We start from the raw sequence: 27,454 nt of genomic DNA, 5'->3' as shown, positions 1-27,454 counted from the left end.
GGGTGATTTCTTGCACCTGATTGCTTTCGCTCACTTTTTAGAGAACATCCTAAATAACACAAATTGATTTTAATACAATTGTTTTTCCCAATGTAAGTCTCTTTAATGTCGTGATAGCTACACAACATTAAAGAGAATTACAAAGGGAATTAGGGGGAGCTCACCCACAGGACAAGAAGCTCACTAAAACAGCCATCCAGGAGGCAATATATGATTCCAGGATGGCTCTTCCACCCAAGCGGGTGGATATTTGGAAGTGCAGAGAGGAATTGTGGGGTCTGACTGAATGGACCCATGTTCGAATGAGCTGGTTTGAACACATCAAATCTATGTATCTGTTTAACAACTAAAAAACCCCACACTCCAAATTCCCATTCTCTGGAACTGCAGGAGACGTTAGCAACTTTCACAAAGTGGCCAGATTCTAACTCCCCGACGATGCTCAGCAATTCCAGCTGGAAGCGAACATCCGGGGCTGTATGCCATCAGGACCCCAGGTATGGGCACCACGCCGGAGAAAGGGGAGGGAACAGGAGGGGTAGTTGAATAGGAACGAGGCATTGGAGGCAGGCCGTGATAAGTCTCCATGTCTGCAGGGGGGGCTTGGGAACCATATACCATGGGTGGAGGTGGGTGGGTCTTGGCTTTGCTATTTCCAGCTCTGCTATAAAAGGGTTGTACTGAGGGAGAATGTTCATGCCTATGGCACCTTGCATCTGAGGCTCTCAAAGCACTTTTCCAAACACACGTGTTCCATTTTAAAGATAGGGAAGGAGAAACTGAGTGAACTGAAACCAACTTACCTGAGCTCTCACAGAAAGTTGGCATCAGCTAGAAGTAGAACCCAGAAGCCCTGACTGCCAGTCTTGTGCTGTAACCATGTCTGTCTGTTTGTCTTAATTCATGGGGTGAGATAGAGGAGAAATGCATTTACCCATTGGATGCTTACATTTGTGTGCATGTGACCCGGGCCTCTGGGCATGTGACACGGTCCACCCAAGAGCACATTAAACTGTCTGTGTTAGGGAGCGCACACAGTCCCCTTCCTTGTACTGCCGCAGTCAGCCCAGGCATGGTCCATAGTAAAGTCTGGCCCTCAGAGACCAAAGAGAATGAACTGGGGACTCTGCACTGAGGTGGGAGGAGAGAGAAGCTACCCAGACCCCTGTGAGTGCTCGTCCAGGACTGACAGCCCAGAGGGTTTCGCTGTCAGAGGGTCCCAGACAAAGGCTGCACCAGCAGAACCCTTCCTCACTGATTGCTCCACCCCCACAGGACGTGCGAGGAGCCAGCCTCCACCCCGCCTCACGTCTGGCCAGATGACATTACCAAGTGGCCGGTAAGGAGTCTCCTGGGAATATTTTGCTGTTTCCCTTCCCGTTCATCGCCCATAGCGTTCTGGGAGAGGCCTCCTGGCCTAGAAAGACAGAGAAATTACAGGCTGCTTTTGGACCAAGCTGGGGAACCCCTGTGACCAGAGAAGTGCCAGTGTGGATGTAACATACCCCAGCATGATGGGTCTGGGTGGTGGAACTCCCCCTTGCCCACTATCCATCTGCACTTATGCACTCAGCTGCAGTATGTGCATGTCTCCCGTCCTATAACCAGTTCTTTACTTTTCCTTTTAGATTTGCACCTATCAAGCCAAAAACAACCACACAGGCTTTTTGCACCTGGACTGTGAGATCAAAGGGAGACCGTGCTGTATCGGTACCAAAGGCAGGTAAGCTGCAACCATGCTCCTCCAGGCAGCATTCCTGATGCGACTGGACCTTGCCATGCCAGTGGTTAAGATCCCTATTCTACTCATAGCATTAGTCTTGTGTTATACGGGTAAAGGAGAGGGGACAGAGCCAAGGGCTGATCTGAGACAACTGCTCTGGACCCAGTGGGGTAAAGCTCATTCCCACTGGCCTTGCATGCCTGACTCTGTCGTCATGTACCCAGAGGAATGTAGAATGTGCATGGAAGCGACTACTGTGCCCTTGGGAGACCAGTGTCCTGGGGCTATGCCTTATCATAGGAGGGTTTGCTTCTTCAGTTAACTTCCTTGGGATCTTTCTTGGAAAAGATGCTTCCTTCTGGGACATCAGTCATTGACTTAAGGCCCCTGTAGGTCTGTTGTGATGGGCAGATAGCCCTTCTTGTGAAAGGCAGAAAATGCCCCAGGGCATTAATAAGCTGGGAGCTGCAAGTTTCAGCCAAACCCTGTAAATGCAGTGTGGAGTTAAGCAGCTAGGCCAGACTGAGCCTGGATAGACTCCTCCATCTTGTCCCTGGGCCGAGGGAAGAATAAATGAGGATCTGGGCTTTGAGCGCGCAGGGGAAGGGAACGAGATCCCTGCATGAAGTGACCCCACCTTGTCCTCCTTTGAGCTAGCTGTGAGATCACCACACGGGAATACTGCGAGTTCATGCACGGCTACTTCCATGAGGAGGCAACTCTCTGCTCGCAGGTGAGCCGAGCCTGGGGCAGCTGGGCTAGAGAAATGCTGTGCGGGGGGCCTAACGCTCAGTCTGTGCTTCCCTGAGCTGAATGCTTTGTGTGTTGGCCAATGGCCAGGCTGGCGGTGTATCTCCATCGGGGGCGGTCTGCCAGCTGCCTTGAGGAGCTGGATCAGCACACCGCTCGGTGGTGGCTGGGAATAAAAAGGGGTAGATCCTTGCTGGTCCCAGGCAGAGCAATCCTAGGGACGAGGGCATGCTCTGAGAATGACGAGCCTGATCAATAAAGCAGCATCCAGCCCTGAAGCAGCCTGCAATGGTGTATCAGCACCTACCAGGCAGGAAAAGGCACTTCCTGGGTATAAGATTGGGCGCCAGAGAAGTCCACCCACCCCGTATCTCTGCTGGGCACCCACGCTGCCCTGGCGCTGTGCCCCTTAACCTGTGGGAGTCACACTCCCCTCTGACCTGACCCATTCATGGTGGGGTTTTCAATGAATGAGCCATGGGCAGGTCGAGGCTGCTTTGCTGGACCTGATAAATAGCCTGAGAACGTGCTTTGCTATGAGTTGGCTGTCACCTGTGCTCTCCCTCTCCAGCCTCCATTCGTCCCTCTGGGATGTGGCCGTGAGCCAGCGCTGCTCATTTCACCCTGTAGCGCTTTCCCTTCCCTTTCAGGTCCATTGCTTGGATGATGTGTGTGGCCTCCTGCCCTTTCTGAACCCAGAAATCCCCGATCAGTTCTACAGACTCTGGCTGTCCCTTTTCCTTCACGCCGGGTAAGAAGCAGGGTGGGTGCGGGGAGGGGATCCTCCGTTTTTCCAAGAGCCTCCCTCTGCAGGCATGTCTCAGACAAGCCCACTGATGCTCATGCAATCAAATGAAGTGCCCCGGACCAGGGATGCGACTAGCCATTGGACGGTGGCATGCCCATTGGTTGATCCAGTCTCATTACTCCCTGACGTGACAGATGCTATGGGTAAAGGGCTAATGAAGAAGAGCATGAAACTGCATTTCCCCCACCCAGCCTCCAAGAATGAAAATGAGCTGTCCCTGCACCCAAACAGTCTCTTCCCATCCTCCCGTAGCTGCCAATCCAGACTCCTCTGCTGGGACAGTTCTTGTAGGAAATGAGTTTGGTTTTGATTTAGATGAAGCCCGAGTAGCTCTAATCCCCACTGTGAGTGGGCGATGGAGTGGGGTGAGAGGGAACGGGATAGGTGCAGAGGGTTGCAGACTAAGCATCTGTGTGTATATTTCCATAGGATAGTTCACTGCCTGGTATCAGTGATCTTCCAGATGACAATCCTCAGGGATTTGGAGAAGCTGGCAGGCTGGCATAGGATCTCGATCATCTTCATCCTCAGCGGCATCACTGGCAACCTGGCCAGTGCCATCTTCCTTCCATACCGGGCAGAGGTAAGGGTGCTCTGAGACCCAGGGGTGGGGTGTTTGCCGTTGTCGCTCTTTAGCCCTGCCAGCTTTCAGGCACTCTCGCCATCAGCCAGAGATCTAGGGCCTCGCGGGGGACTGACCGTTAACAGCGTTGTTTAGTGCAGTTGCAAGGTGCTGGTTTGACGTCCCTGTGGACTGAAGCCCTCTAGCTATTCCCAAAGCAGGTACAGCACAGGCTCCAACAGCACCAGCTGCCCTGCCCTGCCCTGCTGATGGGCCTCAGGCTGCCCCTTCTCTGGGGACCAGCTGTGAGGGTGAAAAGGGCTTGGCCCCCCTGCTCAAGGCTATGAGTCCGAAGCATGTGGAGTAACCCAGAGACCCAGCCATGGCTTAATGTGCAGGAACTGCCTGGTGGTTCTGCATGGCAGGTCCCCCGTACGCTGGTCCATTCTGCCCTCCGTACAGTGTGTGATGCCAGGCTGCTCTCGGGTTGGTGGCCTGAGCTCATTTAACATTCTCTGTCGTGGGCATTCAGCCAGCAGCTGTTTTCCCTGGTACCCTTTGCCCTTTCTGTGCCTGATGCTGCTCGTCACACCACCCGGGGAATAGCTGAGAGGGCACCTCTGTCGGTTCCTTGTAACAGGCAACTTGGCCCCCGGGCTCCTGACCCAGACCCAGAATGTGGGCTCGGTAGCCTGTGACGCAAAGGAAATGGATAACGGGATTAACCACCACAGCAAGATGGAGAGAGGTAGGGGAGAAAATCAGTGGTAGCGGTCCAGCTTTCTCGACTTCTTAAACCGATTGCTCTAGTTCCTGAGCTGAGAAGGGAGGTTTTGGAGGGATTTATAGGTGACCCCAGTCTGCAAGGCAGCTGCTGCCTTTCACTCATTCTTCCTCCTTGCTGCTTCCACCCCACACTCCCTGACCTTGCGGGGGGGAGGGTCTCCCCACTGCACAGCCTTTTGCTCACTCAGAGGCACCTTCCCTGGAGCTGTCTGCTCATTTTGTCGCAGGAAAGGGGTGATTGATTGTAGAGATCAGGTAAAAAAAAAACAAAAACACGCTTTCTAGGCTCCAAGCCCCACACTGGGTAAAGGGGAGAAGAGACAGCAGCATCCCTCTGAGCCGTGTCCTGCAGGCTGGGCTTTTACAGCCCAGTGAGAGCTGGGGGTGCTTGGCATCTCAAACTCTAGTGCTTAGTGCTCAGTACCCCAGTTCAGGATTGGTTCCCCAGTGTGCTAGGTGCTGAAGGAGGCGATTACAGTTGTAGGATGATGATTTTTTAAGGATGTTCTGTAGCTATCTGCTTCGGCACTGACTTTCCAGGTGCAGCTGCCCCTCCAATGCAGGGGAGTTTATTCCTTCTACTCATGGCAGTCGGGAGTGGGGGGGCTTCCTGAGCTCTGAACTGCATTGGAGCAGACCTATGGTGATATGTATTAAATAGGGACAGTCACCCACTGTGTGAACAACTAGGGGTATGGCTTAGAACTGGTTCCTTTTTGTAACCTGAGTTGACATTGACTGTAGACTAGTCGAAGGTAAGCAAAGGGCATAGTTCAGCTAAACTGCATAAATCTTAATCTTTCTCCAGACTCCTTGCTAGTGGGGATCGGGCCCTGATTTCTCTCCTCAGTCATAATCCAGGAGTCCTAGGTACAGTAGCCTGAGCAAAGAGAGAGAGTCCAAAAAAGTTTTCAGTCTGAGTTGTGGCTGACCCATGTGTCCTCGTTACTGGGGGTGCAGCCTGGCCGTAATCCACTTCTCTGTCTCATGTGCAGGGTTTGCACGTGCCACGCCATCTCATGTACCCGCACGTGAGCATGCATGCACCCTGCGGGTTTACGCACCAGGCAGATGGCTAATCTGTCAGCAGACTTCTGATGGGCTTTGCATTAGATCACACACACATAATCCCTTTGATTTGTTTGAGTTAGCCTGTGGGGCGGAATGGCTGCTGAGACACCAAAAGTACTGACTTCTCTGGAAACCAAAGTACTGAACTCTCCTTTTCTATGGCCGCTTCCCAGCAGGTCTGAGCAGCCCTGGGCACCAGGGCTCTTGTCCCAAGCTGCCAATGGGAGCCTTTCCAGCTAGGAAACAGTGTCCAGTTCATTCTTCCTTCCCTGTCCTCGCTGTCCCTCTGCTTCACCTCTGTCATCCCTGCCCCTCTGGTGTGCAGGGAGTAGGGGGAGCATTGCTGGTCAGTCCCCTTTGCTGGGTCTCTTCCTGTCTCACCCACCTGCACCGGTAACAGGTTCTGCCCTTGGATGAATCAGGAGCCAGAACAGATTCCAACTCGCCCTCCGGTGGCTGTTTGCTGCCTGTGATAAATTAGACGCGTCTTGGGAAAGCTGATGGCTGTGCTAGCTGGATGCACCGAAAGCGTCTGGAGTGCCATTGGCTCAAGCTGGATATTTGTCTTTAACTTGGCGCCTCTAGCGGTAAAGCAAAAGCAACTGACGAGACAAAGCCCAGGTCACAGGGGAGCAGCATATTGCTGTTTCACCTCGCCAGGATTTAAACGAAGGACAGCACGTGTCAAAATAGTTGAATGAGTCCATGACGGGGTTTACCTAGTCCCAGCCCTCCGTGTACAGGCTAGCAGACAAAGCCTTTGAGTAGAAAGAGAGGCACCAGGAGGGCAGTGACTTGCCCAAGGTCATCCAGCAAGTCAGTGGCAGACAGGGAATAGAACCCAGTTCTCCTAATTCCCATGATGCCCTAATCACTGGACCATGTTTTTACTCCTGTAACTGAACTAAGTTTGAGTGGGACTCACTGTAACTCCCATCTTTATCTCCCTCAGGTTGGCCCTGCTGGATCCCAGTTTGGCTTGCTGGCCTGCCTCTTCGTGGAGCTCTTTCAAAGCTGGCAGATCCTAGAGAAGCCCTGGAAGGCTTTTCTAAACCTCTTTGGGATCGTCCTCTTTCTGTTTCTGTGCGGCCTCCTGCCTTGGATTGACAATATCGCCCACATCTTCGGCTTTCTCAGCGGCCTCCTGCTGTCCTTCGCCTTCCTCCCCTACATCACCTTTGGCACCGGGGACAAGTACCGCAAGCGGGCCATGATCATTGTCTCCCTGCTGGTCTTTGTGGGTCTCTTTGCCTCCCTGGTGATCTGGCTCTACGTCTACCCCATCAACTGGCACTGGATCGAGTATCTCACCTGCCTGCCCTTCACCAGCAAGTTCTGCGAGAAGTATGACCTGGACCAGGTTTTGCACTGATCCCACAGCCTGGAGACAGGGCAGGATGGGGCAGAGGTTTTAACATGGAAAGTTGGCACCAGCTGGATTTTCTCAGTGACTGGGAAAGTGGCTTCAAATCAGGGTGCAGCGGAGAGGGGCGGACATTGCCGTTAAGTGCCCCCAATCCTCTTCTCTGCTGTCTAAAGCCATGCAGGATGTTCACTCAGGGCTAGGCCTGCCTCAGAGCCCCAGTCTGTCCCTTAGCGCTGGTGCAGGGCACTGGGCAGGTGCTGTTATTTTGGGGACACGGGGGGGAACTGCCCTGGTTGATCACTGCTGGATGTGGGAAGGAGTGGAGCTGAACTGACCTGGTTTGCATTTGGTTCAGCCAACGTGGGACAGATCTGTCACCCCACATTGAAAAGCCATAATCCCCAGGTCCAGCTGCCGGCATGGGAGCCCAGCAGCCACTTCACATGGGAAAGACTCAAACCAAATTGGGAATGTGGGAGACTTTGGTGCTTTTGTTCCATGCTGGGGAAAGGCCTCCAGTGGTGGGCCGTGCTCTGAGGTGATGACCCTGTGCAGGGACTTGTGTTGCCAAACAGCCCTCACCAGTGCCTCTCCCTCTCGCCCTCAGTGAATCCTTCCATGGTGAAACTGCTGGATCCTTCCTTATGGGACTGAAGCCCCAAGAATGAGGCATTTCAGGGCTTGCCTTGAAAGCACCCAAAAGACACCTGTTGAACTCTGTCAGCAAAATCTGCCTCTTTTCCCCACCTGCTGCATCTCTTTCAATGGTCTCCCTTTCCTGACCTGCACTGTACAGCCCTTCCTTCCTTGTGCCTAATGGCATGAGATGGGGCTTCCCATCCTGTAGCCCCATCCCATCTGAGTGCCTTGCGGGTACTGTGAATTGTACTGTGAAAACGAACCCCTTTTGCAGGGGGCACTTTTTATATGCCAATATTTCTTACCTCCATAAAGCTCTAGAGGAAAACACCAGTGATCAGCGATAGTGCCTGAACCAAATGCTCACTGGTAAGAGTCCTCGAGTGATCTTTGGGAATACTAGTCGTTCTAGCGGCTCCATTCAGTGAATGCTGGTGCCTGGCTCAGAGGAAATTGATCGGTTTTAATGACACTGCTCAGGCTGATGCAGAGTCTGATCTCCAGTGTGGTGCATAAGGGCTAATTCTGCCCACTTAAGTTGAGCAGTGCTTTGCTGTGAAAACCGCTCTGTTTGCGTATTTAAGGTACCACTTCAGCCCAAGGAGGGGTGGTGGAATTGGGCCATCAGCAACACTTATTTTTTCAGTCCCAACCTTCATCATCAAAGTATCCCAAACTTTGTTTGCTCTTTAAAGTAGTGAAGGCCCCTTTTTAAAACCATTGGCGCTTGGGGATTACATGCAAGGAATAGGATTTTTGAGGCTGGAGTTTTCCTTGTGTAAGCACAGAGACGCAGACTTGCCTCCATCTGGCTTGCTACCGGAATCCGTGTGTTCCTCGCCAGGAAACTGTTGTAAAGATGAACTAACAGAGTAACATGCTGCTGACAGTTCTGGGTCAGTGTGCATGCGTTTGCTGAGGAAGGCACAAGAAGGGGGGGGGGGCATGGGTTAGTTAGCAACTCTTACAGCCCCACCTTGCTTCAGACCCTTGGGGTTTCTAAATTCTCCTCTCACGATATGACTGTCAGAAGGTGATTCTCCACATTTGGCACAGTATTACCTCTTCTTTTTTTTTTTTTAACCCATAAGGGGGGGCGGGTAGATTTTGCGTGAAAGAGGAACTGCTGACTATCCCTTCAGTGTCCAAATCGTGATCTTGGAGAATGGACCAAAAAGTGCACAGAGAAATACCAAATCTTAGTTTATTCCTTATCTTCTAGTGCCCAAGGACAATAACTATCCAGTTAGTAAAAGCATGCCAGATACTATCCTATATGGTTCCTGTATATTAACTTGGCCATTCGACTCTTTAAGTTAACAAGTAATCCAACGTTTAATTATCTTGTAACTAGGAGACTGGATCTCATGATAGAGAGAAATAACAATTAAGCTCTTAAGCATGGTATTTGGACCAGGTAGAGCTGGGCTTTTGAAATTACACTGCTGCGTTACTGGCTGAGATCTTGTTTTAAAGAAGCAAATATAAGTTCTTTTTAAGTCCTCAGTAAATTAAAATGATTCCATCCATGAACCGAAGTGGAAAGTGCCTCCTTTAACACCGATTTTTGAAGCTTTAAGAGCATGTTAATAATGGGAAGACAGAGGCATTCTCCTTGGGGTCCCTCGTTCTGAGACAGCCTGCGACGGACCGTGTTTACCTTCTGGCGGCTGTTCAGTATGTTGTGTGCCATGCGCTGAGGCGAAGGCTTGAATAATGGATGGAGACCAAACTGCTATCTCCTGCACAGATGTGGGCTGGGGTTGGGTCAACAATAAAGGAGGAAGCTTGCCCTACTGCTGCCTATGCTGTACTTCCTCTCTGGCTAGGCAGGGATGTCAGTTAAAGATTGAATAATGAATGCCTGGCATTGCTCTCCTGAGCCCGGTGGCGCAGTCTGAGCCATGGCAGCATACGGTGTCAGTACATATTGCTCTAAGCACCCTAATGGCCTGTCTGGCTTATGATCAGCTGTCTCTGAAGCAGGGAGATGGGCCCCTTCAGCTCATACATTTCACACCGATTAAACAGCTTCTCCCATCGCACTTGTGCATCTGGAAACTTCTCCCTGGGTTAGCAAAGATGAACTGTGCTGGTGCTGGGCCACATGGTGTCCCAGTGCACTTGGGCTGGGTGGTTGGCTACATACAGGGTGTGCTTCGTTACTGCCTCCAGTCCCACTCTGACCGCCCTCCCCCTGCCCTTCCATGCTAGTTTATCCAAAAACTGGAGCGCTACCCTGTCATCACTGATGCTTTTCAGTACTGTTTCCTTTAATAAATGTGTCTGTATTTAATGAGAAGCGCACGAAGCCCATTTTCCAGGCTCAGCTGCTGCCACTGGATGGATGACACTAGGTGGGGGTAGTGACACTTGTTTTGTGACCAGTTGGGGGAGGGAGGGTGAAATAAACAGAGCCATGGTTGACTCTAAAGCCGAAGCATAAATTAAATGATGGTGAAATACAAATTGTCTAAACTCTTCTTAATTAGCCTGGCTGTTGTCTTAATCTGTGGCCCCTGAAGGGTCTTGGGTCAGTTACCCTGTAGCAGAACCCACCAGTGCTTCCTTGGCTCTTCTCCCAAATGCAGTCAATCTCCTAGGCAGGTGCCCTCATACCACTGCCCAGTAAAGAGAGAACAGTGTGGTCTCATTACGACTTCATCTCTTTCGTAAATGTATTACCATGCACTGCATAATTCGTATCAATGGCACTTAGCATCTGAGCACCTCTCATGCTAACGTGCCTGGGAGGTAGGGCCATGGGATTATCCCCATTTCACAGTTGGGGGAGCTGAGGCTCAGAGTCAGTTGCACAAGGACTCTCAGGAAATCTGTGGTGGTGCAAGGAACTCAACCCAAGTGTTCAAAGATCATAGACTAGTGCTCTAACCACTGGACTATCCTTCCTCTCTAGTAGTGTGCTACACCAGCCTTCCATGCACTTTATATATGGCTAATGCTGTATCCCAACTCAAAGCTCGCTGGAGTCTCTTCATTGGTGCTAGATCAGATGCTATTTAATGGCACTTGGCACTTTCAAATGCCTATATCGTTTATTTCTCTAGTTGTGGGTTTCCTTACTGACTTGGTCATCTGCAATGGCCTCTTACAGCAGATTCAACAAGGTTTTGCTCTCTGTGAAACTTAGGAAGCTACTGAATCCTGGCGCTTGGAGACAATCAAGGGCATTCCAGTGACAAAACCCATGAGACTTCCACGTGGCTTGTGGTGTTCCTGGACTCCATTCGGTGGCGTTTGCAGTCCCCGAACTCAAGTCTGCCTCGTGTGGTGATAAATGGAGCTGCACTGCCCATCACGCTGGCTAGTGCCAACTGCCTTTTCCTGCTGCTGCCATCTCCCCTTTCTCACATGAAGGCTTTAAATGCTGCCTGCTTTGACTGCCACTACAATAGCAGTCCCTCGTGCTTCTGCAGCAGCCTTCACTGGAACAGTCCTCTCCTACAGTGGAAGCTGTCCCCTGTAGTATTGGGACCAAGCAGGTGGCCAATTTTTGTACTGCTCAGAGCCAGGCCTATGTCCTGTCTGCATTCCATGCTGGTGCAAGTTCACATGCAGGCTCTGTGTTTGCTTCTTGGCCAAAGGCCCTCTTATGGGATTTTAAACAAGTGCCCGCATGTGGTAACAGACTGAGCAGCAGGAGCGGAGCTGCCCCTTTACGCAGGCCTAGTCGACGCTAGGAAAGGTTTGCCCATGTAGCTATACCAACCAATTCTCCCAGTGTCCTCACTGCTTATACTGGCAACAAATGCTTTTGCCCGTATAGCTTACACCAGGTCTCCAGACAACATATCCTGGCAAAAGGACTCCTCCATCCACGCTAGGGCTTTGGCTGGTCTAGAAGGTTCACAAAAGCAACACCCCTACCCGACATTACGATAATGGCGACATTTTCTAGCATAGACCTGGGCGCAGTTTCCCTGCGAAGGACAGAGGGTGGGTTAACTCCAGACAGTGAGCAGAGTCCAGTGGGAGGGGCTGCAGCCATGGAGCAGGAGTGGGGTGGATGGAAATCCTGTCCTTCCTGCTTTAAACTCAAACTGCCCCGATGGTGAGAATACACCAGACAGGCCTGGCCCTGGTGTGGGAGAGCCAGGTATGCTGGGAGTCCCATGTACAGCCTGCTGTATTTGTGGTGTGCTGACAGCAGCCAGGTCCTATTAGAGCGCTCTGATCTGTCCTTCCTTACGAGAGACGTTCCCGAAAGGTAGGACTGCATTTCCTCCATCCTGCACAAAACCACTCTCCCCTCCCTTCTGCTGTAACTTCCGAAGATGCTTTTTGGGAAAGGATTGATTTAAAAATTTGTTCTGAATGAAATCAAACTCCAGGCAGGCGAAACTGACCTTGATTTTCTTGCAAGGGGAGGCTAGGAAGGTGAGACAGGCTGGATATCTTTGGAAAGCAGATAGGGCTTCTGAAGATCAATGGAAAGGAAAGGCGGCACAATTCTCTTGTCAGTGACCACCTCCCAGGCTGCTTCAGAGGCCCAGACAGAAGGGAAGGCAGCAGACTTGAGAGTGAAGGACTGTCATCCTGCAGTATCCCTGCAGCAATCATCTTTCAGATTGGGGGTGGGGGTTACCTCCGTCCCTTTCGCACTCAATCTTTGCATCAAATGTTCCTTTGTGCAGCAGGCTGGATACTTCCAACCTTCCTGTAGCTTTTAGACTTAGCTAAAACAGCCAGGGAAAGATGCTTTGTGGCCCACTGGCTTTTTGATGTAACTTCTCAAGTGTGCAAACCAAACTCTGCGCCCTTCCCTTTGTTTACCGCTGTTACAGGCTGTTGAATTGTGTTCCAGGAAAAAACACGCCCATCAGAACCCAATTAGAAAACACAACAAATAAATCCTTTATTTGCTGATGAACAAAAGAACTGACAAACAGCACAGGGTGTTCCCAGGGGCTTTCAGATTTCCAATGAACTAGGATGGCATGAGCTAGGAGCTCAGGTCTGTACACAGCACTCACTGGTCCATGCGGTGAGTGAGGGAGAGTGGGCTGATATACCCTCTTGTTCTTAAGGAATAAACTAAATGGGGGTGCCACTTTTTTGGATTTTGGAAAACTTTTTGTGTGAGTATCAGATCAATCTGATAGGAATGACTTTTAATCTGTGATTCTCTGGAACCATTATAGCCGTGCTTTGGATTTCACTAGATGAGGACCACAAATATCTTATAAGGATCTGTTGAAAAAGCTACCCCTTAATGACCATTTGGGAGTGGATGGAAATGTCTATCCAGTGGTGTAGCCTCCTTGCTGGGCCCCTTAGAGAGCATTCAGTCCCATGTTATATTTTGCTCTCCCTCAGGCCTTGAGCGTGCTGTGGTTTGGGGACAGTATCTCCTATATTGGGTTGGAAGTTGGTGCCCTAGTCTGTTGGAGCAGGGGTAGCCATCACTGAGCCTACATTATTATGGGATTTCTCACACTTCCGTTGGTTGTCAACCTATACCAGCAGGAGGGCGAGGGAGGAAGGGGGAGACTTGCTGGAGCCTAGCGTAGCTGAATGTCTCTCACATATGTACAGAACACGCAAGCACGGATTCCACTGAATGCATCACAGCAGAACATGGCAGCGAACAACTAGCATGAGAAGGCACAGATGGCTCTTCCCACCAGAGACCACCAGAGGTGTCTGCCTCATGTTATTGGCCTTGGAGCATTTGACAAAAAACAAAAACAGGGAATCGATGAACTGATCCATGCGGTGCTGCTTCTCAAGCAATGTTTTTTTCCCCCCTCCCTAACTGCATAACATGCTCTCAGAGCTTTATTACCCCCACTGCTGCTTTTAAGCCAGGAGCTAAAGGGAAGGCCTCGGGCTAGCCAGAACTGACGTACCCCTGTCCTGGGGAGGTCAAACTCAACCGCTGTAGCCTTACGGAGCCTGCCTGTTGAGCCCTGGCCTGGAGAAGAGGCAGGGGTGCTTACTGTGGTTCTGCTGCCTTTCGCTCTGGGTCTGTAAGCTCGATGGCAGGGTCAGCGCTAGGACCAGTTGAGAGGCAAGTGGGCCGTGCCTGGAGCTACTAGTTTAAAGGCAGCCAGCTGGAACACCAGGCAGGCACAAAAGTCTGCAGTGAGTGTGGCTGCTGTTCATAAGCTGTCTCCCTGTACGCGGGGGCCCGCCCTAACAGTGCCTGAGAAGCGTGGAGGCTGGGGGAAGGCACCATCTCAGCAGCCGCTGTTTCTGCGCATGAAGGCGTGGCCGCACACGGGGTACTGCATCTCGACGAACGCCAGCGAGCCCACGGTGACCTCGCAGGGGCCCTGCACCTTGAAGCCGCACTTCCGGTAGAAGGGGACGAGGAAGTCCTCGCACATGAGCACGGCCCGCCGCACGTAGGGCAGGCAGCGGAGGTACTGCAGGTAGCGCCACATCAGGATGGAGCCCTTGCCCTGCTGGCGGAAGGTGCGGTGCACGGCCAGCGCGTGGATGTGCACGGTGGTGCCACCGGGCCTGTGCAGGGTCAGCGCGTCCTGCCGGGGGAGGGGAGACAGGAAAGCGTGTCAGCTGGCGGTTCGCTCCCGGCCGCAGGGCCCTCTAATTCTGTATCCAGAGCATTCGTTTGAGTAGGCTGCCGATGCAAAGGGCCAGATCCTCGGCTGGTGTGAATGAGCAGCTTCCATGGGAATAGGCAGACGCACACCAGCTGCGGCTCTCACCTGATCTATTGGAGGTGTTGTCCAAGTACAAAGTGCTTTGCAGACAGTACCCAAAGGCTCATGATACCCCTGCACCCTGAATAGGTGAAGTCATCCCCATTTCAGAGGGGGAAACTGAGGCACAGAACAGTTAGGACCTGATTGTTCAGAGGTGTTGAGCTCCTAGTCCCCACCTCCCCAATCTCCAAATGACTATAATTGGAGCTGTGGCTTCTGAGCCCTTCCTGAAAATCAGGTCCTACCTGACTTGCCCAGGGTGCCAGAGAGGCAGTGACGGAGCCAGGCACACACCCCCAGAGTCCAGCCTCCTAGTTTCCTGCTCTAACTGATTATAGGGTGCTCCTTCCCCTGCAAAGGCTTACAGGGCCCTTTTCAGTTTTAATTACTTATCATTGCGAAGAGTGGGGTTTTTTTTAATATTAAACACGTGTTAATACCAAAGCAATAACTCAGTTTTTACTTATTTTTATCCTGTAGCAATTAATACTGCAAGAGATCTCTCTCCAGGAGTGAACTCGCTCTAGGTTGCTTGTAGAAATGGATTAGTTTGTAAAGTGCTTTGCAGAAGAGAGAGGCTGAATCAGCAGGAAGTATATCTGTCCCTAGGAGAACAGCCCTGTTTGTATTGCAGTTAATCATTTGATGGAAGTAACAATATGTTGAGTTTTGGGCTTTCAAGAGAAGCCACACTGTGAATGTGAATGACAGGTGCCAATGGGGAATTTTTTACTTCTCCGTTTCTAGTCCGTAAGGTGGCACTTAGCCAAAGCCCTGTTGCCCCAAGAGTTGTGGATGTCTCTGAAATGGAAAAGCCCTTTTGGCAGATAGGGCTGAACCGTGGCTGCAAAGCTGGAGGGGACTAAAGAATGGAGCCTCCCCTGCCCCTTTGAAATACATATAAAATGGGTGTCTTACAAACTGAACTAATTAGGTGCCTTGAGCAGCTCCCGCTCTCCTTCCCTGCACTTGGGGGCTCAGCTCAGCACCCGGGTCATATGCTCCCTTGGAGTAATCTCCAATAACTACAGTGATGCCTATGCACGTTGGACTCCAGCCTCTTGTCTCAAAGCTCCGACATCGTTCTCTCCATCCCGAGCATGGAAAGGAAACGGAGACAAGATGCAGTAACAGGAGCTGGTTCTTACCTGGCTGAGTTTTTCCTGGTCCCAAAGGGACCCTATAATGAAAGCCACCAGCCGGCCTTCTTCAAACCAGCCAAGTGACAGCTCAGGGCACAGGTTCAGAAAGTGGCGGATCTCATCCAGGTGAAGGGGGCAGTCGCCCGAAACAGAAATAAATGCTAGAGAAGAATAAAAACAAAGCAATGTCAAGAGGGAACAGCCTCTCGGAGCTACACTGCACCCTAGGCTGCGAGAACCTCAGGCTAATTGATGATGGGCTGGGAATTGGAGTTTAACAAACATGAGGGGTTTGAACCAGGTACTCGCAGACTCTGGGGAAGTTTGAATCCAGATCTGAATTTTGTGGCTCGAGTCAATCTCTCCTTCCAGGAGGAGAAGCCAGAAAGGACTGGGATTCCCCTTCTCACCCATACATGTTCTGTAAGTTACTGCCTTTTAGGAGTTGGGCACTTCACACATGAGGAAGCAAAGCCCTCGGCTCTCCCAAGCAGGAGATCTGTTCTAGGAACCTGTGCCTGCTCTGTTCTCTGATCAGGACATCTCTGATCCTGGCCACTGCTTTAAGGCTCACTTGTTCGCTGTGCTCTCCCTGTGGGTTTTCTGGGTCATTCTTACAGCATTTAGCGCTCCATTTAAAACCAGTCACAGATATTTATATAGTTTCAAAGTTCCTGCTAACTGATTTGGAAAACACTGGTCTTGAAATTTTAAGATTCTCTCTCCAGCTTGGGAAATGATCAATAAAAGGGAAAGCTGGTTAGCAGTAAAAGTAGTCTGGGTGGAATCTACAAAGGGACTTAGACGTTGCAACACTGAACCTCCCAGCACCTAACTTTTAGGCGCCTCGAAAAATCACAGGCACACCCGGCAATCCACACAGTCGAGTTAAGCACCGAGATTCCCGAGATAATGAACAGGGAGAGACAGGCTCCCTAGACTGGGATCCACAAAGCCAGCATGCTCCGAGCGGAGCTGCCTAAGGTAGTCAACGGGTGATTCTGATGAAAGGAGTGTGCGCTAAGCCCCTCTCCTCTAGGACACAGGTGCTCTGCAGCCCCGAGGTAGGTGCCTATCTCTGCTGGCGATCCCTGAACAGCAACAGGGCACCTGCCTTGCCCTATACCAAACAGCTGGAGGTCTCCCACCTCTCGGAGCGCTCTAACCACTGCGCTACAGAATCTCTCTCTCTCTCTCTCTCTCTCTCTCTCTGGCCCAAGACTGAGAGAATGATTCTGCAGTCCAGTTATACAGTGGGCAGCACCATCATCTCCTCCAGCTGGATTTTGAATGGGACCAGATCTGGGAGGCAACCTCTGAGCATGCCTGCCGGATTGGGCACCGAATGCCTGTCTTCCCCTGGTTCATGAATTGCTCTGGGGCTTAGGTGGGACATGCCTGGAGGAAGGCAGCAGTGCACATGCTTAGAGGCAGAGACACAGGTGCCTAGGGAACTTCTGCTCTGAAAACATAGGCCCTGAGTGAATTTAGGGAGTTTTGTGCCTCACAGTGGAGCCAAAACTGGGATTTAGGTGCCTAAGTCTTAAGTTTAGGCACCTCAGTATCTGGATCTGAGCCTTTGTGTTTAGGGTTTGAGAACATGGGAAGTGTATATTGCCTTCCGGTAAGAACTGTGGTAGTTGTCTCCCTCTGCTCTGGGCTCCTCCCAGCTTTCATTTCCAGCCTGGTTTTCCATTGCCCTGTATCTTGTGCAGTCATTTACACCTGTGTACAAGAGATCAGAATGGAAGTATTTACATCCACTTTGCTCTCCCTTTGCGCAGGTGTAAATGACATGATGGAAAATCTGATCTTGTTGTCACTAGTGGAAATCCCTCCCTTTTTTTACAGCAGGTGGCAAGTTCTCATTGGTTCTCATACAGGCTTATGCTAGGCTGTCTCTTGCCATTGGCCATTGCGACTGTTGCATGGAAATTACTCCCCTTTCTCTAGCAGGTTTGCTGGCATTTCCTTCAAAATTTATCACAAGAGGGAACAAAGGGCCAGACTCAGCCCAGACCCAAGTGGTGATGCGGTTCATGGTTTGCAGGTCTTGCAGACCCAGAGAAATCTCATGAGAAAAACTAGGCTAGATACAAATGCTCTTGGCTCCAATGAGCACTTGATCTGTAACTCTCAGGTTTGAAGACTGAAAAATTGATTCTGACTAATCTGTTTGAATCCCAGCTGGCTTCAGTGTTCAGTGTCTGAAGCACACAGCAAGAGGGAACACCCCACCTGGAGGAAAAGGGTTATTTGTTCCCAGTGGAATCTGGCCCTTCTGATCCTGCTATGGTGAAAAGCCCTTCCTAGGGCAGGATAAGAGGGCCAAGTGCTTTCTAATGTACCCCAAGGTGTAGGCTGCATTCCTGGCTGCAGGGAGCCTCTCTGGAGAGAAGTGCTGGTATGTGAATAAATGTGACTTCAGCGTGGCTCTGTGGAGTCTAGGCATTTTGCTGTTGACTCCAATGGGACCAGGAACAGGCCCTTAAATGGGTTCCACCCTATAACACCAGGCTTCCAGCACACTTAAACCTGCCTCCACCTCTGATTCTCCCTATCCTTGTAGGAAGAGTGGGGAGTGCTGACTGGCTTTATCGGGGGAAGGTGAGTTTTCAAATACCCTCACAAAACAGATTGACTGGGGCTTGTAACAGATCTGACCCTGAAGAAGCTGGGTGAGAGGTAAATGGGTCGCTCATTCTCTCTTTCCATTTGTCTCTCCATTGCTACTTGGTTAGCTCTGTAAAGCACTTTGGGCCCCAGCTTCCAAGACAGATGCCATAACAACTCTCAGCTGTTCCTGCCTAGGGTGCTCAGCCCTGGTCCCCTGCAGAAAGAGGGACATTTCCACTTGCATGCCAGCGCCGGGTGCATTTCTGAATTAAGGGCTGGGGCAGTACTGTAGTTTCTTTGATTGAGCAGGACTGAGGCAGATGGCTAGTGGGGAAGGAGGGCTCTTACCTTCTCTCTCAATCTCAAACACGCTGATTGCATCCTCGGGCGTGAGGCTCCGGAACTCGCTGGCGGGAAGCGTGTGGCGGCGTTGGCGTCCGGGCGAGCTCCGCGGAGGCCTCAGGTGAATGGGCTTCAGGAAAGGCAAGGCGCTGATCACGGACATCCTCCTCCTTTATTGCTGGCGTCCTCCGTAAACTTTTCCTCCGTTTGGCCACCGGTGTCGTCAGCGAGTCGCTATTTCAGTAAATCGTCTCCAGCGGGATCAGCCAACCGGCCAAAAATACCTGCCAAGCACATACTGGATTAGGCAACCTCTCTCCCTTGCTATATATGCATGCCGTGCCCTGCGTGAGCCTGCACAACCACCCAGCCTCTCAGTGCAAACGCGCTCAGGTTCTCGGAGGTAATCGCCGCCCCAATGCAAATGCGGGGCCTCTGCTCAGGGCAACGGGGCTCTGGCATGGGACAGGTCACACAAACCAACCCCACCTGCCAGGCAGCTGAAGCGGAGGAACAAAAGCCAGCCACCTGGCGGCTGAGGCTCTGAGCACTAATGACAGAGCGGAGGGACGAGAAATGGCTTTTAGAGCCTGCGGCCCAGCCAGCAGGGTTAAGTGGTGAGACGGGGGGGTTAATGTGCTGACATGAGTGGGAGGGGGCGGGAGGGAGGGAAGGTGGCTCTAAGGTCACCAAAAAGCTGGATCTGGTGACTCAACAAAGCGCTTTTAGGGCCTGATCCTGTCTGGCGCTGAGTCTCTCCTGCTGGGTGTTGAGCACCCGCAGCTCACTCTGGTTTGCATTGGAGTTCAACACCTCGCAGGAGACCCTGAGCAGCTTGCAGGATCGGGCCCTTAATGCTGTCAAGCCAATCTTCTGCTTTCTGGGAAGCTCTTATGGTAATCGTGTAATTAACGAGCTGGGCGGGGGGGAGGCTCAGAGCCCAGTTGCTTTTTCCCCTTTTGAGAAGAGGAGGAAGTTGGGGTCAAGGTGTGGGGGAGTGGCCTGCAGAGCGACTGAACTGTGGAGGCACTTTGGGAGAGAACTTGAGGGTTTGGAGAGGGTGTCGCTGAAAGAAGGAACCTCCTTCAGCCCATCAGAAAAGCCCCTTAGCAGGACAGAGCTCCTGCAAGCAGCTTTCTCAGCCTCAGCAGCTACTGGCAGAAAAATTGCCTAGCCGGAGTGTCCATGCCTGGATGAGAAGAGCCACCCCCAAGCAACTGCCTCTTCTGGAAGTGTAGGGCTGGCATTGCCTTCTTTCCTCTTGGGCGCACGCATTCTGATCTCTGCCCTCTCCTGGGCAGGGCTGCTGAGTGCCCTTTTGTGGGGCAGGTTTGCCCACCTGCTTCCAGACTGCCCCCAGCCACCTGTGTGCTCCAGTCTGGGTTAGTTAAGGTGGAGGAAATGCATTTCCTATGGTACAAATAAGCGGCAAATGGAGTGAGTATAAAGGCATGGGCCGAGAATACACTGGGAAGGGAACATTATGCACTGGTACAGGCTGTCTTCTGATTCCCCCGGCCTAGAGGTGACTCTGCAATGTGTCCAGCATCTGGCCTGTCCAGTGTCTGTGTTCACAGGCTCCCTGGGTAGATTCGTCAGGAGGACGCAGAGTCCACAAGTGACTCCATTAGTGAGGGCAGTTACGGTGCTGGCATTAGGTCTGTGGCTCTCAGTTGCCAGAGAGAAAAGGCTGATAGGAAGCATCAGCTGTTGCTCAGACTCTGGGAGAAATGCTGGAATTTATCTGCAGAAGCTGTTTAGCACTGGCTGTAATGCAGTGTCTGCCACTGGGATGCACTGCAGGTTAGCAACAAAAGAAAAATCTCCAGCCAATGGTTCCTGTGGCTTCCTGGACTCTCTCTCTCCAAGCTCCTCAGAGGTTGCTCAGCTTTACAGATCTGTTTATCTATCTACACAGATTTCTTTCTCTAGAGATTACTGAGGTTCTCTGGTGTATACACAGTAGACAATCTGGGCCAAATTCAGGGATGAGCCTAAGCTGTTGTGGTGTACATCTATTTCTAGCCCTTTCAGCAGATAAATTACACCATCGTAGACTCTGCTGTGCTTTCTCTGGCTGTCTCTATGCTCAGAAAAAACAGTGGCTTACAACCAGAGAGCTAACACACACTAGCTAAGATGTTGCAACACCCTAATGTAGGGAGGACAAGTTGTAGTATTTTGAGGTAGCTGGTTGAGGTGAACCTTAGACACATCTTTACTCCTCATCTTTGTTTCCCTGGCTGAGAGTCTAATTTAGATACCAAGGGGTGGAAAGAGAGGAGTGCAGCAGGAAATGCATCTCACTGGAAGGTATATATGGAGGTAGGGGAGGCCATGTAGATATCCTAGATATCGGGCCTGGACTAGTAAATTCCTAGGATGGCTTTACAAGGCAGCTTCAGTGAGAGCAAATGCTATGTGTCTGAGCGAGCTATGCAAGGAATAGTAGAGCAGTGAGTGCCCAGCTGGTGGGAGATTAGAAAAGCACAGCACCCCTGGCCGTAGCACCCCAGGTGATGGTGTGGCAGAAACTGCCAGCAGTGTGCTGCTCCACTCAGAGAGGGGAGATTTTGAAAATATGTTTAAGTGATTTTTGTTTCCTTCAGGAGATAAGGCCCTAAACTCAGTCCCTCCAAACTCTGAGGAAGTTGGGAGCTGGCTGCAGACACAGATCTGAACTTTGACACTGGCCCCCAACCCTTTTTATGGGCTTGTAATGTCTCTCCTAGAGGAGACAGGCTTGACTGTGGTGGATACAAAGGGAATTATTTGTTGAGGCTGCTGAACTCAGACCTTGTGATTATCTCTAACTCCCAAGTAACTAAACACAGCCAGTTCTGCCTGACTTATCAGGCAGGTCTACCCTATATGGCCCAACCAAATCCCTAGCTTGGAATAGCCCCAAACTTGGGGGTGGGGGGAGAGAGAGAGATCAAACCAAATCAGTAAACTTATTTGTCAGATGGTACACTAGACACAAGTGTGCAGAAAGTTTGTGCAAATATCTGATAAATCATTTCTCCCGCAGGCAGAGATCATAGGTAACATTTCCCGAGAGCTGACCCTGTGTAATGCACTTTTATGCATTCTGAATCATTTGCCAGCTGAATATTATAACAGATTGCTACAACCCCAGTGATAAATATGAGACCAGGACACGAACTATTATTGTTCAACAGGTGCTGGCCTCCCCTTTCACTTATAAGCTGGCAACAAGCTAATAGGATTTGCAGAAATAACAAAACAAACAAGCGCTGCCAGCAGCCACAGTGCATCAGAACTAGGACTGCATGGTATTATTAGCCCAGCGCTGCTATTTTCTCTAGTTATGGTGAATTGCTATATTTGCTATGTGGGGCCTGAGGGGTCTGTGGTGGTTTTATGCAATCCCTCCACAAATGTGCCAGCATCTGAGCTCTGGAAGCAAACTATGACGACGTGACATTCGTGCGTGTGCAGTGAGTGTGCTTTGCAGAGCGAAAGGGGAACTGGAGGAAAGAGATTAGGACATTAACTCTTAGATCCCGGAGGTCTTTTTAGACCTGACAGGAGACTGCTGGGTGGAAGCCTACAGTGATACCCCAACCACTCTGACTGCTGTGGACAAAGGGTGAAATCCAGGCTCTACAGAAATCAATGGCAAAACTCCCATTTTTTTGGGAGGGGCCAGAATTCCACCCTCTGAATTTAATGTAAGAGAACTGCAAAAATGTTCATGTGCCACTGTCCTTTTTCTAATAGAACAATTTAACCCTTGACTCAGGCAATGTCTCTTCTCCAAGCACCTCAGATCTTTTAACTGTGCTCGTTTAAGCCAGGTGCCATCAGGTTTTATTTTAAAAATTCTTTAAAAAATCACTTTATTCCAATATTCACCTGATTCGCATTTTATTTATTATTGTCCTGATCAGCTATATTGGTGAGAGTTATTTTCTGTGAATAACTGCAGCTAGTTATTTAATGCCTCTGTTGTGCATGTCTTTAGGAGTTATTTCTATTCATTAAGATCTGAGTGTAATAAGGACTGTGAGCCTCTTTGTGCTAATTTAATTCACTCCAAAGATAATTTTACAAATGGATATTTCATGTTCCTTTGATGGATGGATCATAGACTAAGGGTGAAATATAGCAATGGCCAAACTACTAGGAGAGTAGTAATGTCTATGGTTTTAATAGTAGTTGTAAGATTTACTATTGAATCTTATGGAGTCAATCGTACTGCTGATTGGATTAACCATTTATGGTGATTAATGGTCCACTCAGATATACCCCAGAGGATGCAATAAGAGTTCCTTTAGACTGAAATATGCACACCAATGGCTTCATCCTGTGAGGTGCTGAGCTCCTGTAGCAGGTTCTCAGCGCAACCCCAGATCAAGCCCTAGAAAAATATTTAAGTAAATATATAAGGCTAGATTCTCATCCCCTTACTCACAGTGAGTAACACCTTATTCCGTGAGCAGTCCCATTGACATCAATGGGATTTTTTGAAGAACAGGGAACTATTTAACGTGATTAAGGGTTTCAAAATATGGCCCAACAAATCATTAATATTGTATTGGGCCAATTTTGCAGCAGTCATAGGGACTATGGATGTGGGAATTCACTCCCTGTTAATCTCTCTCAATATCTGTGTCATGCTAAATTAATTTGTCAATTATTGGTTTGATCATGCAAGGAACCACTCCATCAGAAATCTTTCCAGCTGTTCTTTGCCCAATACAGTAGAACCTCAGAGTTACAAACCCTTAAGGAATGAATGTTGTTCGTAACTCTGAAATGTTCGTAATGCCGAAAAAAAGTTCAGGTTGTTCTTTCAAAAGTTTACAACCGAACATTGACTTAATACAGCTTTGAAACTTTACTATGCAGGAGAAAAATGTTGATTTTTAACCATCTTAATTTAAATGAAACAAGAACAGAAGCAGTTTTCTTACTTTGTCAAATCTTTTTTTAACTTTCCCTTTATTTTTTAGTAGTTTGTTTAACACAGTACTGTGTTTGTGGTTTTTAGGGGGTTATTTTGGTCTCTGCGGCTGCCTGATTGTGTACTTCCGGTTCCAAAGAAGGTGTGTGGCTGACCAGTCAGTTGATAACTCTGGTATACATAACTCTGAGGTTCTACTGTACCATATAAAGACAGTATCACTAATGTTAGGATGTCTGAGCTGGAGACCTTTATACACAAGGGGTAGGATTTTTCAAAACCACCTAAGGGATTTGGACACTCAATTTTCAATAGAAATTAATGGTAATTCGGCATCTAAATCTGCCAGGCAGCTTTGGAAAGCCCACCCAAGATCGCTACTGGGGACCATTTAGGGCAAAAGTCAGTGATACTGAGGAAAGGCTGCCCTTTTTTTGTTTTCCCTTTCATTCTCTGGTTTGAAATGACATTTTTTTGTTTTGAAATGTAAGTTAATTGGTGTAAATGGCTTTTGATAATTTCAAAATGTTTTGACCATTTTTAATTTTAAAAGTGAACATTTCCATTTTTTTTAAGGACTTCCAGTTTGCTAACATTTTCACGAGTTTGATTTCTTAAAATTCAGGCTGGGAAAATTTGTCCATCTCAAATTTTCAAGGGATGGGGACACCATTTTCCACCCAGTTCTATCATTATCCCATTTCAACCTTGGGGAAACTGAGGCACACAGCAGTGAAGTGACTTGCCCAAGAACGAACATGTAAATGTTATATCTCTCCCTTACATTCATGTGCTGAAGGAATTTAAATGTTCATATAGTTCATGGAGATGCATGTGCTCATGTGTAAACAGACCAGTATGCTCATAATACACATTGACAGGCAACTCAAACCAAGGTTTACTTTATTGTGTACATCTATTTGGATTGGGATTTGAATGCTCGGACCTTTTAGAAACCTTGAGGGTTTGTTTGCATCACAAACCACAATTTTAGGTCTGAAAATTCTTCCTGCAGTAAAGCCCTGTCTATTCCCAGATCTAAAATGTGGGGTTTTCACTGCAGAGACTCATCACCCTCCGATTTTAAAAGCATGTGGGGGGGGGGGAGAAGGAGGGGGGAGGAGGAATATGGTGGGATCCACATTCTACTCAATGCCTATGCAAGCAAATTTTAATTTAGCAAAGCTCCATGCTCTAGAAGGCAATGCACCAAGTGCAATTATATGGAGAGTAGAATGGCCTCTTTAAAGGCTGCTTTCCACTCTAGAAAATCAGTACCACACATATTACAGTAGAAATGCAGACAATTACCTGTATGCGTGTGTGGAATAAGATTTCTTGTAAGCACTCCAGAAGTTGTTCCTCTGGATGGCGTGGTCTGGTCTTGCAGTCTTCCTGCCAGAGGAGAAAACAGACAGCAGTGAATTTTGACTTGCCTACTGCTTTTATTCTGCTGTGACTTACGAAGCTTTTGCTTATATATTTGTTATTTATAGAACACGTGATGAAATTGTAAGTAGTTTATTAACCCTGATGAGTCACAGAGAAAGGTGAGAGGCTTTAAGGTGACATGCCAGCAAAAGCATCCTCTGAGGCTTTTCTTTCCTGGTGTGATTGTCTGCAGGGGGATAAAGCATTTTAGCTGATTGCTAGATACTCAGTGCTGCTTGCATGTCTCAAGTATCCAGGTAGATAGAGCCAATGACTAGATCCATAGCTAGAAAATATGAAATAATACATCAATATGTAATACAATTAGGGTCTGATCTAGATTCATTTGAAGTCACTTTACAATTATTTAAACAGGCTTTGCACCCTTAAGTGAGCTCAATTCAGCCATGGTGAAAGCGGATGTAACTTTATTTCTTTTTGTGCAGCTGCACCCACTTGCATCACCAACTGGGGCTGCATTTAACCTAGTGTGTTTAAGAAAAGTAGTGTTCTCTGCAGAGCTTTTAGCCATTAGTCCATCACTGTGTTTTGGCTGTAGGCAAATAGAAGTGGAAAAGCTTATCAATCCCCAGCAAAGCAAGAAATAGACTAGTGTGACTTACAAAATGAAATACAGGGAGTCCGAGTTTACTCACTTACGTGAAAAGATAACACTATTGAAGCCATGGCAGTCATGCTGGTGTAAAACCAGCATGAGAGAGATCAGGAAAGTAGAACCGTGAACATGTTATCAGGCTTGGATTGTGAAAAGAGAAGCATCAGGAATTTACTAGCACTTAGGGGCAGGAGGGTTGTTTTCAGACTAAAACTACTTATTAGTCTGCAAGATGCTTTACAAAACACAGAGAGAAACAGCCAGATGTGGCTCTCAACACTGGTGTCAACCTGGAGTAACTCGAATGATGTCAATAGAGTTACAATGATGTAAAATTTGTGGAATCAGACTTAAGGTTTCTGCCCTAAGGAGCTTACAATTTAAGGAGCAAGGCTGTAGTGAGATTTATTGCATGGGTAAAGCCATCAGGATTTTGCCCTCCTAGAAACAATACAAGATATAGAAAATATTCCAGACACAAGGTAGTATAAAGGAAGATACCAGCAAGGAGATCAGCAACAACTTATGGGCCAGATCCTGTTTGGAATTAGTTGATGTAAAAGTGAAGTGACTCCATTAAAGTCAATAGTGTAACACTAATGTAAAACAGGAGTAACAGAGAGCAGAACCTGGCTCCATATGTGCCTAAAGAAAAGCTGGAGGAGGTCAGGATGTGTTTAACTTCCAAGTCTCAACCAAAGTGACCCCCAGCATAAACCGTTTTTCTTCTTTTAGTATTTTTGATAGAATCCAAACAGAAATACAACCGAACCAGTAGAAAAAAAAACTTTCAGCAAATAGCACTAAAAATAACCAACCTACCCCCATTACAACCAAACAGAACAGGGCATGTTGGAATGTGGTTAAAGCTATCCTGCTTTCCATGGTATGGAGACAATTTGTATTTACCAGGGTATTTTGAACCAGTCCCTTTCTCCCTGTCGCTGTCTAGCAGCTGTGGAGGGGTCAAAAACTCTATTAGAATTGGAGCACTGGAAATGTACAGAGATTTACATATTTAGCAGCTCCCACAGCATCTTCAAAGGGCCCAGAGCTGTCATTTTTTGCATCTGTCTGCAACCATCCTTTGTCCATTGCTCTAGCCACTTAGCCAGCTGGCAGTTTTGTTTATAATTTGGGGTTGTGGGGGAGAAAGAGAGAATTACGTCACTTTCATTTTCATCACTTTGGAATTAACTGACCTATAAATTCAGCCTCCAGTCTCCAAGGGGTCTCATCTGCCATAATGATCTATGCAACTTTCTTCCCTTTTCTGTTGTAATGCATTATGATTATGACACCCATGAGGATTTAAGCAGCTTTTAAGAGTCGCAGTGTAACAGTAGCTTCCCGTAACAGGGCAGATCTGCCAGCGAGAGGGGTTCTGATGATGTAACATTTCTACCTTGCATTTCATTGGCCAGCGTGTTATTACTTTATAACCTGCGCAGATATAGAGAGTCTAGTTGGAATGAACCAACTATCCAGCTTTCCTGCTTGTGTAATTGAATTTAGCACCTATTAAAGCTGTGGGCTAAATTCTCTGCTGGTGTAAACTGATGCAGTAGCATTGCTGTCAATGATGTGCCAGTTTATGCCAGTGGGGAATTTGCTCTGATTGTTTTTCTAACTCTCCTCCAGACTTTTAATGACCATTTCTCCAAAACACAGCATGGGGCTGTATCACTTGATTGCTTGTGGAAACTTAGAGACTAACAAATTTATTTGAGCATAAGCTTTTGTGAGCTACAGCTTACTTCATCGGGTGCATCCGATGAAGTGAGCTGTAGCTCACAAAAGCGTATGCTCAAATAAATGTTAGTCTCTAAGGTGCCACGCGTTCTCCTTTTCACAGCTGCTACTCTGAAACTTGATTGCTTGTTACGGCAGTAAATTCACAGCAGCACACCATGTTTGGCGTGCATTCAATGCATTTAAAGATTTCCTAGGATTGCTGCTTAGTAGTTGAAGAGGCTGCCCTGT

At 48.8% G+C, this 27,454-nt stretch overlaps 2 protein-coding genes across 5 annotated transcripts in view; one reads left to right on the top strand and one right to left on the bottom strand.

Moving 5' to 3' along the window:
• RHBDF2 (rhomboid 5 homolog 2) overlaps positions 1-10,174 on the top strand; it is an 85,773-nt gene extending 75,599 nt beyond the window's left edge. For 3 of the 4 annotated variants that reach the window (XM_048818188.2, XM_048818190.2, XM_048818187.2), the window contains exons 12-18: positions 391-497; positions 1,276-1,339; positions 1,629-1,723; positions 2,381-2,456; positions 3,124-3,224; positions 3,711-3,864; positions 6,653-10,174. In XM_048818188.2, the coding sequence (XP_048674145.2) occupies positions 391-497; positions 1,276-1,339; positions 1,629-1,723; positions 2,381-2,456; positions 3,124-3,224; positions 3,711-3,864; positions 6,653-7,072 (1,017 nt within the window). In that variant the 3' untranslated portion in view covers positions 7,073-10,174. Of the gene's footprint in view, positions 1-390; positions 498-1,275; positions 1,340-1,628; positions 1,724-2,380; positions 2,457-3,123; positions 3,225-3,710; positions 3,865-4,483; positions 4,583-6,652 lie in introns of those variants that run through there. The other variant, XM_075119309.1, reaches the window with a different exon arrangement.
• A 2,382-nt stretch (positions 10,175-12,556) lies between these two features.
• AANAT (aralkylamine N-acetyltransferase) lies at positions 12,557-24,856 on the bottom strand. Its single transcript, XM_048818230.2, has 4 exons — positions 24,736-24,856; positions 18,501-18,778; positions 15,543-15,697; positions 12,557-14,211 (listed from the first exon to the last, which is right to left on the bottom strand). The coding sequence occupies exons 2-4, from the start codon at positions 18,655-18,657 to the stop codon at positions 13,906-13,908; spliced, it is 618 nt and encodes a 205-aa protein (XP_048674187.1). The 5' UTR covers positions 18,658-18,778; positions 24,736-24,856; the 3' UTR covers positions 12,557-13,905.
• Between the last annotated feature and the right edge of the window lie 2,598 nt (positions 24,857-27,454).

The sequence above is a fragment of the Caretta caretta genome, chromosome 14, assembly GCF_965140235.1.
Source record: "Caretta caretta isolate rCarCar2 chromosome 14, rCarCar1.hap1, whole genome shotgun sequence".
NCBI lineage: Eukaryota > Metazoa > Chordata > Testudines > Cheloniidae > Caretta > Caretta caretta.
Note: the sequence above shows the minus strand (reverse complement) of the source record. Positions and strands in the feature narration are given on the sequence as shown.